Source organism: Patella vulgata, chromosome 1, assembly GCF_932274485.2.
Source record: "Patella vulgata chromosome 1, xgPatVulg1.2, whole genome shotgun sequence".
NCBI classification, from domain to species: Eukaryota; Metazoa; Mollusca; class Gastropoda; family Patellidae; genus Patella; species Patella vulgata.
The window spans coordinates 80,101,316-80,116,390 of record NC_065879.2 but is presented as its reverse complement, the minus strand read 5'-3'; the positions used below and the strand labels follow the sequence as shown (position 1 = coordinate 80,116,390).

Sequence of the window (15,075 nt, the reverse complement as noted above, 5' to 3'; positions counted from 1 at the left end):
TCCCAACATATTTTTTAATGGAACAACCCTCAAACTTTATTTCTACTGACCTTCTAGGACTCCCCAAATACAACTTAGCAATTTCGGGGTCATCAAGTTGAAGGTCATCTAGGTAAACACCATCTGCTTCCTGTTGTTTCATGGAACTTTCCCGCTTCCACAGTTTAAACAATTTACCAGATTGAACATTTTTAGCATCTGAAAAACAAGGAATTAGTTCAAATTCGACCATTTAATTTCAAAATTTTCGTGACCTATGCATTGGGTTCCTATGACAATTGCTGCCTAGACATCTGACATCTGCCGCAGTGGCTCGGTGGGTCAACTCGCTAACCTGGAGATCCTGTGTTCATTCCGGGTGGGCAAAATTTCCCTCATAGCACACTGTATGGCATATGGCAGTCTTCATTAGCACAGTAGAAAAGTAGGATGTTAAACTCCCATTTCATTTCATTTTACATAAGATGTAAACAAGCCAAGGACACAGCTAGAAAACTGACCACAGATGGAAATCTAAATAATAGGACTCAAAGGATTAAATTGACCTACCTTGAGAGGATTTGGCCTCTTCATCGGATTGGCTGACTAGAGTAGAGAGAGCCTCAGAGGATGGAGGTTTGGGAAAATCCCCCCAATCCCACGTAGCGCTTTCTTCCAGTAACATGGAATGTTGAGTTTCTTCTGCTCGTTGTCGATCAACTTCTGTATCACTTTTGGGACTTGGTGGTCGCGTAGCAACAGGACTGAATAAAAATAAAAACAAGCAAGGTAATACAATATACAGATAATTCAAAAAATCAGTTTAAAAATAATAATAATAATAATAATAATTTATTCAACTTGTATAGCGCCAAAATCCAGCTTGTAAAGCTGCTCTGTGGCACTTGTACTAAAAAATATATATGATTATGAGTACACAATGGCTGTAATCTCATAAGTTATAACCATTTAAACATCAATAAAAAATAGACTGATAAAAGCAAACGACAAGTGGACAACACCTCCGAGCATATTTGACGGCAAAATAGATTACGTACCATTGGTTAAATGAATCAACAACTTACCTACATATGGGAGATAATTCCGGATCACTCAAAGGATGAACAAAGGAATTTGACCTCCACTTCTGAAGAGCTTCTTCGTCTACCTCATCGACTAATGGATAGGTTAAACTTTTACACAGTTTTGTGTTTTGGGCGACTTCTTCTCCATCGGATGACGTCTCAGAGACTTCCATGTCAAACATGGCACCGCCCTCGGGAACTGAAGTAGACATTACCCTTGGAGATGATTTTCCACCAATCTTTCTCTTTTTTAAAACTTTTTTACGTGTTTTCTTTTCTTCCATTTTATCTTCAATAGAACTGTCGCTTTTATTGTCTTTCATTAAAATTTTCATGGCAGATTTGAAATCGTCATTTTGCATATTTTCTGTTGTCTCCTCTCCAGGTGACGTAGATGTGTTTGTCTGCAAGGGACTGCTTTCGGCATGCATGTGGGATTGCTTCAATTCTATCAGTCCTTGTTGCATTAATTCTAAGGATGATGGAATAGGTGATGTGGCAAGATGAGCAGGAACATCCTACAATTTATAAAAAGTCAAAGGTCAGTATTATTTTCTGGAATTGTGCTGTTTGGACAGCATAGGTTGGGGATATTTCTAAGATTTAAAGACTTCAAAGAAAAAGTAAGGTAATCAGAATGCAATAACAAGTTGAAATAACTGATCACTGATAAGGATGACATCAATGCGACTTAATGAGCCCCAAATTCTAAAACATTTTTTTAAGCATTAGAAAAATAAATTATTTTTTTATTTAGTGTAAATGGGTATTAAAATGAATAAAAAGCATCATTCTGCCCAAACTAGTAACATTTTATGTAAACAATGCACACGCCATTGAGCCAATGATTGACGTTGTGTGATGTGACGTCACGTGGAGAAGTTAGTCATCTTTTACAGGGATATTAGAAGACTTTCATAATCCTCTGTAAAACAGATGAGAACACTTAAATAAAGGGAGGTAACTGTGATGGGTATGATTATTACCTCTGGTTTATCAACTTCTTCAACAAAGAAAGCCTCTCCAGCTTCTCCTAGTTTCATCTGTATATCAGCTGGTAAACCATTGACCTCGATATCAACCTGTTGACACAAACAAAAAAAAAATCATTACACGTTTATCTCAATGGTAATCAACCTGTTATCACAAACAACCAAAATCATTAACCCACAATATCAACCTGTCGTCACAAACAAACAAAATCATTAACCCACAATATCAACCCTGTCGTCACAAACAAAGAAAATCATTAATCTCAGTGGTGAACTAGTGATCAACCTGTCGTCACAAACAAACATTCATCTCAACCAGCACTATAAAACTAATATCGTTCACTTATTAATGAAATTTTTTACCATTGAATGATACAGAGCAGTGGAAACTTACGGTTGACCACGGATCCATTCACTTTATTTGATATTTGTTGTTTATTTTTTACAATGTCTGTGTAGTTATTTTGCGTCCTCGGGTTTGTCTTATATGGTTCTAAATTATACAGTTGTCATTAACTAACACCAAAACACCAACAATAGACATGATTAACTGAGTCGTTTAAAAGCAAAGGCCATACAAAAAGGAACTTGTAACTTACCACTTTTTCTCTGGATCGAAGTACGCCCATTTTACCAAAACGGACGTGAAATGGTGAAGACGTGTAGGTTCCATCTTCTTGTTGTGTGATAACCACGTCTATAGCCCCTGTCAGGGTAGCCGAGTTGATCTCATTATAAAAACCCCTCACATTAGAAAAGATTCGCCCTATTAACCCACTCATAATGACTGTCTTTGATCTAGGTATTCATCAACTTCTAAAGAGTTCAAAGGTCACAGGATAGTGAAGTTTCTTAGGTTAACTCATTTAGTCTTGTTACAACTACCTGTAAACAAAGAGTAGAAAGTAAAGCAAAGTAAAAGAAATAAAATATGGGGTTAAACATTCACACTCAAGTTACTTGAGACTATCATCTCGTAATCTTCATTTTGAATAATAATGCACTTGAACTTTGGTCCTATTTTAATCTCTTTATTTCGCCAAGTGTCTTTACAAGATGGATTTTTTTTAAAAGAGCTAAATCGCTAACATTTGGGACCTAGAAATTGACAAAAATGGGTCGCAACGCATATAATACTGTAATATGAATGTATATAAACTGATTTACATTCAATGGTTTTCGTTTTTACTCCAATTTCAAATCAGTTATGTTCGGCGAAATAAGCCAGCAGTCTCAGGCGAGTGCAAATTTCTAGCGTCTGGTTATTCCAGTCTACATACGCCGTTTGATTTGGTGCAATGTGTCTAGCCTCGTCCCTCGAGTCTCTTGATACAACTGGGGCTGAAGCGCATTATGGTACACGATTTGTCCTTTTTTAATCTCTTTATTTCGCCAAGTGTCTTTACAAGATGGATTTTTTTTTAAAGGAGCTAAATCGCTAACATTTGGGACCTAGAAATTGACAAAAGTGGGTCGCAACGCATATAATACTGTAATATGAATGTATATAAACTGATTTACATTCAATGGTTTTCGTTTTTACTCCAATTTCAAATCAGTTATGTTCGGCGAAATAAGCCAGCAGTCTCAGGCGAGTGCAAATTTCTAGCGTCTGGTTATTCCAGTCTACATACGCCGTTTGATTTGGTGCAATGTGTCTAGCCTCGTCCCTCGAGTCTCTTGATACTACTGGGGCTGAAGCGCATTATGGTACACGATTTGTGTACCAATGGTAAAATGTTTATTTTGTCTTAAATATTGGATATCAAAAGCCCATCTTTTTCCGTTAAGATCACAACATGAATGTTGATTTAATTTGACAAATAAATCGTGTTTTCAATGTCGAAGATTTTGGATGATATTGAGTTAGAGACTTAGCTACTTTAAGGAGAGATACATGTACATACAGGAATCAAAATCCACTTCAATCAAACTAGTTAATTATTCTGAGATTAAAGTCAAGTTAATCTTGCGAGTAGCGATATTTCTGCCCGGGGAGAAAAACTGTGAGGTTACACTGACGGAGAAGGTTAGGAAAGGGTCAGATTATTAAAATCATATATAATTAATCATTCAATAAAACAAGATAATGTAAACCTTTTACTCTTTAAGTAAAAACATCAACATAGTCTTTACATCCTGTTACAAGTTTACAAGTTCAAAAGTTTGTACATTTTTTTTTGTGTGTGTGTATTAAGATTGATCACAGAGATTTGATACATGTAAATAATAATCATTTTTTAGATTGTCCCCAGAGATTGTTATCTACATGTACATGTATAATGTTTTATTCTCACATTGACCACAGAGATTGTAATGTTTTATTTTCACACTGACCACAGCAGAGACTCGTTTAACATGGTGACTAGGTGGCGCTGCCGCCGCGCTCTGGCCAAACTGTGCCGCCTACTGAGCCCAAAAGTTAAAGACTGGGCGGCAACATACATACGTTTTGAAAATCGCTGACAAGGTTTTTCCCAAGTGCCAATACTATATCATGGTGCATAGGTTTACAAAATCGTCTTTCTGATTGTTTTATGGGTATATTTCTGTCTGCGGGTATTAATCAATCCATGGTGTAACAAGATGCCAAAACTAATAGTATATCAAATCTCCGAAACTATTTTTTAAGTGCTCAGAAATTGAGTCTAAGGGAGTCAATTTTCAAAGTTTTGGGGGGAGGGCTCCCAGACCCCCTCACGGGCTCTCACCTGAGGTGTTCGCCGTCGGGCTTCGCCCGATATTGCCGCGCACAACCAAATCCTTAGACGAAGCTCTGGACCGCAGAGACTACAAAGTTCTCAAACATTACCTGTGTTCAAATCCAAACTCAAAACTCATTTGTTTGTTACATATTATCAGGATTAGCTATTATCCTCCATGCGCTTAGAGCATGCAATATGGATGGAGTGAGCGCAATTACAAATGTGCATTATTATTATTTTTATTATTATATAGGGTTTTAATTTTACACTGACCACAGAGATTGGATACCTGGTATATATAATGGGGGTATGGAATATTCAAGTTCTTGATCTAGTGTTACAAATTCATTTCACAATGCCATCTTTATCTCTCTTGGAAAACTATAGTAACAACAGTTGTGCTATAAATTTTTTGTAAAATCCAACCAATGATGGTCCTTTTACATTCATAAAACTAATAACAATCTTTAAATAGGGCATATTTTTTGTCCTTTCGAATATACATGTACATGAATGTGATCAATCAATGTAATACATGTACCACACAGTATAACTATGGTATGAAATGAAATGGGGTTTAATGTCCTACTTTTCTGTACCAATATGGCTAATGAAGACGGATACTATTGTGTACAATACATTATAAATATATGTATACATGTTCATTGTGTTGTGTCACAAATAGTAAAAAGATATCTTTAAAAATTATTTTAAACCATGAAAAATAGTGCAGAATTTTTATCCTATTGTCCATCTTCATTATCCCACTTGGTGCAGAAAAGTAGGAGATTAAAAATTCCATTTCAATATGATTTCCTTTTGAAATATATGAGACTGATCTTTTATGTCCCTTGTGTCATCAACAGTGAAAAGATATTTTGAACATTACTAAACAAAATCCTTTAAATATAAATCCCAAAGAACTAACAGAGATTCTTTATCTTTAGACGTTTTCTGGCAATAAATGAATAAAATGAAAGTAGAACATAAACTACCTAGACTTTGTACAGTTCAAAGTCTATCAAATCTTTAACCAAAGACTTTACGTTTTTAATGCACTGTTAACTACCGGTATGTGTATTCAAGTATTCATTCCAGTCCACTGTATCACATGCTTATTCAAATCCAAATTAGGTCATAAGGTTTACCTGTCTTGACTAATCAGAGATGAGCTTACAACATGTAAATGTGATATAACATTTGAGTCAATAAATACGTATTAAATCTAGCTTTAGACAGCATATATATAGGACCTATAAATATAAGTACTAAGTAGATCTACCGGCCTTAATGTCAACATAATTTCCTTCACACTTACTTGACTTACTGGGGTCACCGAGGTCAGTTATGATGGCTATTTATAAATACACCATATGGTCAATACAGATTAGTCCTAATGTTACCCAAGTTGAGTTTCAAGGATATTTCTACTGCTGTCGAGTAATCTATTATTATATAACACATGGTCATAGACCATATGATTTATAACATGATCAGACTTTCAATGATTAGAAATGAAATGGGGTTTAATGTCTTACTGTTCTGCTCCGAACTGGGCTAATGAAGACGGGCATACACCATACAGTGTGCTATGAGAGAATTCACTATCACAAAGACTAAATTTTCCCATTAAAATTATAGGCACAAAAACTTGAGGAGGCACAAAAACACTTATGATACAAAGTACATCATTGTGTAGAGTACCGTTAATTCAGCAGGGGCTTATGTGTGGCTTTTGGTCTAACACATGCACTTTAAATCATAATGTCTGTTATTGAGTCAATTTACGACAAGGAGTATGATTGCCTGTCCAACCTCGTGGGTTTTCTCTGGGTCCTCCGGTTTTCTTCCACTGCTAAAGAACTCTACGCGCAAGTGAACTATTAACATAAAATTGAACTATATGTTAGTCCCAAAATTACCTATTTTGTATCACGTGGATTATTGAAATAAAATTGAACCATATGTTAGTTTGTATGAGTAAAAAAACCCTCTCTTTCTCTCCGCCCCCCCCCACCCTCTCTCCTTTTGATTTAGTCCTTGACACAGAGTAATAATAACAGTCATCACTAGTTATAACTATATCACAAACACTAAAACCATGGACATCATTGATCAAACAAACACTCTCAGTATGATTTCCATTTAAATACCAGTCCATCTGTCACCAGTAAGGTCTAATATAAGTTAGGATCACTGAGGTCAGTCATATTGCTATATATTAATTGTATCAACAAACCATATGGTTGTTATAGATTAGTCCTTCTCATAATTCAAAAAGTTACTCAAGTTTCAATGTACATGTGCCCTTGCTACTGTAGTCATTTCATAATTAAAATATATAGTCATACAGTAGATTGTTATCGTTATCAAAATCAGACTTTCACCAATAATGTCACTAAGTTGAAACTTTCATTAATGTAATAATTATTAATGACAGTTGATAGTAATATAAATGTAGTGACAGTCCATAATTACAAAGATTTGAAAAAGAAAATAAAATTACTTAAAGTTAAAGAAGTGAGTGGTTCGAATGTTTTAGGCCATCGAATTTGGGTTGAGCAAATGACAAGCACCATAGTTTTCGCCAGAATTTAAAGTTATAATTTCATATTTTCTAAGAAAGTCAAAACATAATTATTTCTATGTCTTTTGCTGAATAGGTTGTCAACTCACTATTATACGATCATGGGTTATCTTTCTCACACTTAAAAATCTTCACACCGGAAATAATAACACAATTACCTCCCTTGTTTTCCTATTCCCCACCATGGAATAGCTATCTTCAAACGTTTGAATTTGAAGTTGAAAATGATATTTTTGCCAATTTCTCAACTGGCAATAGTGAATTATAGGATTAATAGGATTATTCTTTAACAAGGTAGGACTATTTATAGATACCATCTATTTTAGGGCTTTATTTTAATACATTTTAAAAATATAACTTAAAAATATGAAATTGTAACTTTAATGCATCTATTTGTAACAGGTGCCTTAAATCAATAAATTTACATCTGCCAACATTTTCATGTGGGAGTATTTTTTAGGTCGACCTTTGGTATGTTCAGATTTTTAAGAATTTGCTGCGGCTGACCGATTCGATTGGGGGGAGGGGGGGGACCTGATTCTTCCTCTGTCACCCCTAAAAATAGCTCAGACTGTTTGAATATTCATCAAGTTATTTACCTTGTCTGTGTTAGTAGTCCATCTGTCACCAGTAGGTTCTGATAATTATAATTCAGTTGTAAATCTAATAATAATAGTTGTGTCCTGGTTTATGTCATGTTAACCGTTAATTGTTTTACTACAACTATTGTTTCCATTCATACTAGATTCTCACGCTTTTATAAACAATGACAGCTGATTAAAAACATGTGAGGTAAAGGTGTGTAAAACTCTGTTGTTTCCTTGTAATACACATGTGACTGGACCTACTCTACCTGGGGGGTACCACCACTTAATGTCTTACAGCCTTCCTAAAATCCTGACTTAGCATTTTCTACAATATCACCTAATGTTGACAGAGGCATTAAAGATACATTATTTAAGAGCTAAATTTGCCTGTTGCAGGTCTTTTAGGTCTTAAATGTTATATAAATTGTTAATTAGACATTTATTAACATGACAAGACCATAATCAACTCTCTAGGTCATCGGATGGCTCTGATTTTAAGTAAATTAGACTACATGTAAGTCTCGAATATACATGTACCAGTACCATGGTTATGATAATAAAAATCAACCAAATGCACACATCTTGTCAGAACTACAAACAGTGATAACTTGGCTCAGAATACAGTAATTTGAACAAATTTTCAATATATTCAGTTTGCATTATCTATTTTTGAACTATTATTAAGAATGGTCAGCTCTGTACATGTATCTAAATCTTACATTATGTATCTTTAAATAAGCTACATGTATTCATACACTGAATTAGCACTAAGCTTTAAGGTTTCTAGAACACCTGATAGCACTTCTCATTTACAAATTCCAACAAGACAAAAGATACTTTTCTGATTTGTTGTTATCAATCAATCAATCAACACAGAATTTGTATAGTGCAAACAATACTTACATGTAACTATAAAGTTCCCAATGGGCTATAAAGTTTACGTGGATTCTTTTAGTGTTTATTTTCGTCAAATAGATGTGCCTTCAAACGTGACTTGAAGATGTGTATAGATTTTGATTCTTTGATGTCTAGGGGCAGTGAATTCCACAGAAAAGGTGTTGTTAAGTGATAAGATCATTTCGTCCGTTGAACTTTGACAGCAGGAATAACTAATGACATGTTCTGAGATCTTAAGGTTGTACTGGATTCATATGGAATGAGTAGATCTTATTACTTATCTATATATAATTGCCCTACACATGTACTTGTTGAAAACATTGAGAGAATACTCTTCAGAATGTCGCCTAAATAAATCAGTAATTGTTCTTCCATAAGTATGTGTTATAGATTATTGCTCTATCCAGATACTAAATGCCTCTAAAAGATTACTTTTGTTGTACGTCTGTAAGCAGACCAACACCACAGTGGACACAGACATGTACAAATTCAGAGAGCACTCACTTTTTAACTTTCTAGAACACCTGATACCACTTTTATTTTCCTATGAAAAAAATAGCAAGGGCACTTTTACATGTACCGTACTTCTGTATAAAAAGTAAGCCATTTTAGTCTTAGGCCTATCCATGATAACACCACAGTGGAAGCAGACGTTAAAAAACAATCAGTCAGTTTTAGGTCAAAATCAATGACTGGTCAAACTCTACATACATGTAGGCCTATAGTATAATGTAAAACATTATTATCAACTATGAACATGTACATGCAGATCAGTCACTTTTAGGCATGTAATTTTACTAGTTTAATTTTTGACTGGTCAATCTCAACATAATGTAAAAGCTTATCCATGTAGATCAAATCAATTATTAAATTAAATAAATTAATTATATGGTATTATGATAGGTCAAACTCTCCATCGTACATACATGTACATATAATGCTAATCTAAAAGATTATTATATATACATGTATGTACATCAACAGAAAGTCAGTATATTGTGCCGTTACTAATCATTATTTAATCATACAAATTGCTGCATATTAATTTAGAAATTATAGAAGTTTACACTCTGAAAAATAAACAGTCTCAAATAATCCCCTTTATAACTGATTAAACAGAAAGTCATTAAACACACACTTTTTGATATTACACCATACACTCACATATAATTCGTAATTCATATACACATTATGAATGTTTTCAAAACAATTGTAAGTAAAAAATAGTTTGCCAATATTATCTATTATTGATCGGTGGCGATATTTGAAACCGGTATGAATTGTCAGCCCTGCCCCTTACCTGTATTTATCTCTCAATAATGTTGTTAAATGTAAAGAAGCTATTTTTGGTTGCCAAATAATCCAAGAAGTAGGGTTTTGGGATTAACAATTATCCCTCGCTTACATTATGGCTTTATGGGGACAGGGATTATACCTGTAAATATGACAACAGATTACATATATACAACGTAGATTTGGATGGTATAACAAATCCTTTCTTTAGTTATATCACGGAAATGATATCTTCTTAGTCATAAATGTTACTTGGATATCATCCAAATTCATATCCTATCTCAATCAGCCCACGTCCTTGATCTTAATCCCCAATAATAAGCTATTCACAATAACTCCATGTCTCACAAAAAACAATTATCATTTTACATTCGATACATGAATATCTTAATGTACATGTAACCCAGTGTTATGAGTGAAAAATCTCTAAGATTGAAATTTTGACTGAAGCTTTTAGGGGAGGTTGGATTGGGTTTACAGAGGTGCGCATACGATCACACGGTCTGTCATTGACTCAGGTGGCATGGTTTTGATACCCTGCTTGTATGTGACAAGGTGAAGGGTAGCCTGTCCAACCTTGTGGGTTATCGCAAGCGCATCATTGAAGTAAAATTGAACCATGTTAGTCTCAAAATGACCAAGTTTGTGTCTAGTGGACGTTAAACGCCATTTCTATCTCTCTCTCTCTGAGCCTTTTTTGGAGGGCAAGGTAACTTGTCACACATCTAAATGCACCCTATCATTTTTTTATTTTTTTTTTTTTGGGGGGGGGGGGGGCTAAATGCTAGAACTAGAAGGAATTGAGCAACAAATCAAATCCCCATTCACCCAATTAAAAATCATGTCAAGTGACTCTTCAGTGTTGACAAATGTTTAATGTTTAAAAGCTCACGATTTTGATAAAAGTATTCACAATTTTGAAAGCTGCAAAATAGTTAACCTTCTGTTTAAATGTCAGAATAAATCTACATTCAGGTGTGCACATAAATAATTTCTGTCATACGGTATGTATAAAGGCCTACGATAATGTTCATCATGTCTAAATTTGTGTCTATGGTTTATTTAAAGTGAGAAATGAGTGACACACATGTACCAGATATAGAACATTGAGATAGGCACAAACTTTCAATCACATGATCAACTTTCGTGAATTCTTGCAAATTTGGTGGAAATTAGAAAGTCAAATACAGTGTGACAAATCCGAAATGTGCTGGACATGTACAGTATACATGTATTTAAGATCTATATTTATAAAACAATGAGGGAGAGAGAGAGAGAGAGAGAGAGAGAGAGAGATTGAGGTCACTCAACACAAACTAGGTCATTTCGGGACTAACTTATGGTTCAATTTTTATTTCATCATTCGCTTGCACATAGTGGTCTGTAGCAGTGGAGGAAACATGAGAATCCAGAGAAAACCCACAAGGTTGGGCAGACAACCCTAACCCTTGTCATATACAAGCAGGGAATCAAAACCACGCTACTTGACTCAATGATAGCACACCATTTAGCCCCCAATAATAAAAGACAAAAGCTGTATAAAAATCAAAATCTATTGTTCTTGAGTCTTGACCCAAATCAAAAAGGCCTAGCAGCCATTTTAATGAATGAATAAATAAAACAAATACACGTAGGCCTACATGTATATTATTAAAAAACATGAACCATGAAAGAATTTTAAAAATTGCCTTACAGAAACAATGTATCTTTTTGAATGAATAAAATAAATTTTATAGAACTTGTGCCTTGAATTGAATATTGAATGAAACATATATAACAGACCTTGTACCTTGAATGAATTAAACAATATTAGTACAGAAATAGAACATACATCATCCTTGAATGAAAATCAAAAAAGGAGTTTGGTAATCAAACAAATGAGGTACATGTAGTAGGAATAGCCATTTTAATCAATTAATGAATGAATGGTTCAATGAAGCATGAAACAAACCCATACAGAGTCCCTTGAATGAATAAAACAAATAAAACATAATTTGTACCTTGAATGAATGAAACAAACATAGAACTTGAACACTGAAACCCAAACATTATGTGCCTTGAATAAAGACCAAAGTAAGATTAGGTAATCAAACAGCGGAGGTGTCTAAAAATCGGATCTCCTATGCAAACACCTGTGTAGAGAATAAAGATGGGGGTCTTGGCTTTGATCTTAAAGTGGACAGAGGAAACAAAGGATTTACTTCATTCTCCACTATTTATTAGAGGTGTTGTGGAAATAGTTGACCTTTGAACTTGAGGCCTCTTGCTTCACACAAAGAAATGATGACCACTGTCACTGTCATTGTCACATGTGGTTTGAAGATGGGTCTATCATTATCTTTGTTTAGTATACACTCTAACTCTTTGACTTGTATTAATTAATGATGAAAATGCCAAGCTGGGTTGGTTTGTTGGGAAGGGTGTATGGGTAACGCCTGGTATGATACATGTCTTCACAAAATTATACACACAAGTGACAAACACATAATTTTCTAGTCTTTAGATAATTTCTTGACCGTTGGTTGAGAAGCTTCGCCAGAATTTTTCAGTCTAGTTTCAGCTTGTCATTGGTGCAGGGTGGAAGGCCTAACAAGGAAACGCATCCAGTCGTTTGGATGGGACAAGAAACCACGGTCGTACTGCGTACCAGTCGGGTTGAATGAAGTGTATTTAAGGAACTCTCAACAGTTAATTGGGACTTGGAATTGGACTGATGAAGAGTATGCATAATTGCTGCTATCTGGGCAAATTTTCCCTCGTATACCATTGCATTTGGTGCAGAAGAGTTAAATATTATAAGTATTATGACATGACATGTTAATATTAAGAGTTAACATTATGACATGTGGTATGTCGGCACGTTTGATAATATTAATAACTAAGATGATGATGGGTCGTCTGCTTCGGTTCTTCCTCTCAGTCTCAGGAACAATCAATCTCTTCGAAAACCCTTTCAAAGAAAATCCCTCTAGTTATAAACAAAAAATGATCTTTACGTGTTGAAAAATAGATCCATTTATGCTACAAGCAAGTAAAATGCATTCATAATAGCCTATCGTATCGAAGACACAGACAGAGAAGTCCGTGACTGCCAGGGCAATGGTTATGGTGGCTTGGAAACGTCAGACAGGTCGCATAATAAAAGAGCCGATTCAGAAAACTTACGATATTATACTGCCAATTATCCCCTTCGACTGCTTCCCAATAAATTCATTGTTCCATAACACTGATGGCGTGTTTACTGTTACCGGAAATATGTAAATTAAGTCCTCGTTCGACTCAAACGACTGACTTTTCCAATCAATGCACGTAAATGTAATATTAAAATGAGACGATCACCTTATCACAGGTGTCACGTGACTTAAGTTCACGGGAACAGAGAGATGGGTTTTGATTGGTTGAAAAGTGGGTATGTCCATGATGTATTTACCGTTATTTCATAAGAGTGCGCGTGCACTATTTATAGAACACTGTTGATAGATTGTACGCGTCACGGACGCGTTGACAATTATTTGAAGTGCAACACGCATGAGTTCCGTATATTGAAATCTGGGTTGAAGATTAATATCTTGATAAACTTCAACAGAGCCAAAGATGCGCAGCAACCAAAGGAATTCAAATATTTGGAGAACGTATTCATGAGGCTTGTCATAACGCAAAATTACTATTTTAGTATTTTGATTCTGCATTTGGTTAAACTTGGAAACGTTCGATGCATCGCAATATGGCATTGGTTAGCGCCAATATAGCGGTGTCATATCGGGAGAAATTCGCCAAGGCAGCGAAATAAAATATTAACAGTAAAAGTTTGAGACTATATATCTATGGTACCGATGCAGGACCAAATATATATCTTTGACGGGGCCCCATGACATTTCTTCATCTTGAGTCCTTCTATTTTTGTATCAAGCCTAATTTCAAATAAATGAAAACAAAAATGAAATAGGCTTAATATTCATAAAATTATGATATATTTTAATTAAGCATAAAGTCCTTCATGGATAAATAATCTATATCTATGTAACATATAAATCCTTAAACAAATTAAAACACTTATAAAATGAATCCGTCAAATAGGAATTTTCCCTGGCCAGAAATAGCCTAAGTAATATAATACAAAAAAACCCCACAAATCCAATATTCCAGTTTTTGCCGCCTTATGACACTCCGACGCCCCCCCCCCCCCCCCATTGGTGCAGGATGGAGTGTCTGGCAAGGGACAACGTATATTCGTTCGGATGGTACGAAAACCCGAGGTCCCGTGTCGCATACAAATTGGCGTGCGCGTAAAAGAACCCTTGGCAGCTGGAATTCAATATAAGAGTAGGCTTTATATAGCGCCGCTAACCGGTCAAAATTTCCCTTATAGCACACTGTATGGCTTGCGCTCGATTTCATTAGCCCGGTCGGAATTTAACAGACCAGTATAGGACGTTAAACCCCATTTCATTTCATTTATCTTATGACATTCCTATAGGCCTACCCAACAGGAATATGTATGGAATAAATTTATCTATAATAAAAATCCATTATTATCCGTTATTCATATAAATATATTGATCAGACAGAATATGGATTAATAAATAAATTAAAAGAAATTCAAAGATCGACCCGGAGGAATTCCACGATGATGCTTAGGTGATCGTACTCCTTGCAACGTGCTAACATGGGAATGAAACCACGCCACGTGACTCAATGACAGACCTTATGATCTAAATTACACACATATATTAGACCACTCTATCGCCCTATACCCGAAAACTTTGAGAAAACCCCCTGCCATAACTGTGATAATTAGTTTTTAATTATACTTACATTCAAATTTCTATTGAGTCAGTCCATGTATGTCTTAATAAGAGCAATACAATAGTTTTTACGGTATTTCATAAGACAATCATATGACCATAACTACAAAAAATAACACTGCGATATTATTCATAAATAAATGAT

At 34.9% G+C, this 15,075-nt stretch overlaps 1 protein-coding gene across 2 annotated transcripts in view; it reads right to left on the bottom strand.

Moving 5' to 3' along the window:
• Positions 1 to 15,075, bottom strand: part of LOC126824107 (phosphatidate phosphatase LPIN2) — a 33,732-nt gene extending 18,657 nt beyond the window's left edge. Inside the window, exons 1-6 of one of the 2 annotated variants that reach the window (XM_050553312.2) lie at positions 14,941 to 15,075; positions 2,656 to 2,941; positions 2,051 to 2,146; positions 1,065 to 1,582; positions 550 to 743; positions 51 to 198 (exon numbers count right to left, since the gene is read on the bottom strand). In XM_050553312.2, coding sequence (XP_050409269.1) covers positions 51 to 198; positions 550 to 743; positions 1,065 to 1,582; positions 2,051 to 2,146; positions 2,656 to 2,838 — 1,139 coding nt within the window. In that variant the 5' untranslated portion in view covers positions 2,839 to 2,941; positions 14,941 to 15,075. Of the gene's footprint in view, positions 1 to 50; positions 199 to 549; positions 744 to 1,064; positions 1,583 to 2,050; positions 2,147 to 2,655; positions 2,942 to 13,290; positions 13,469 to 14,940 lie in introns of those variants that run through there. The other variant, XM_050553308.1, reaches the window with a different exon arrangement.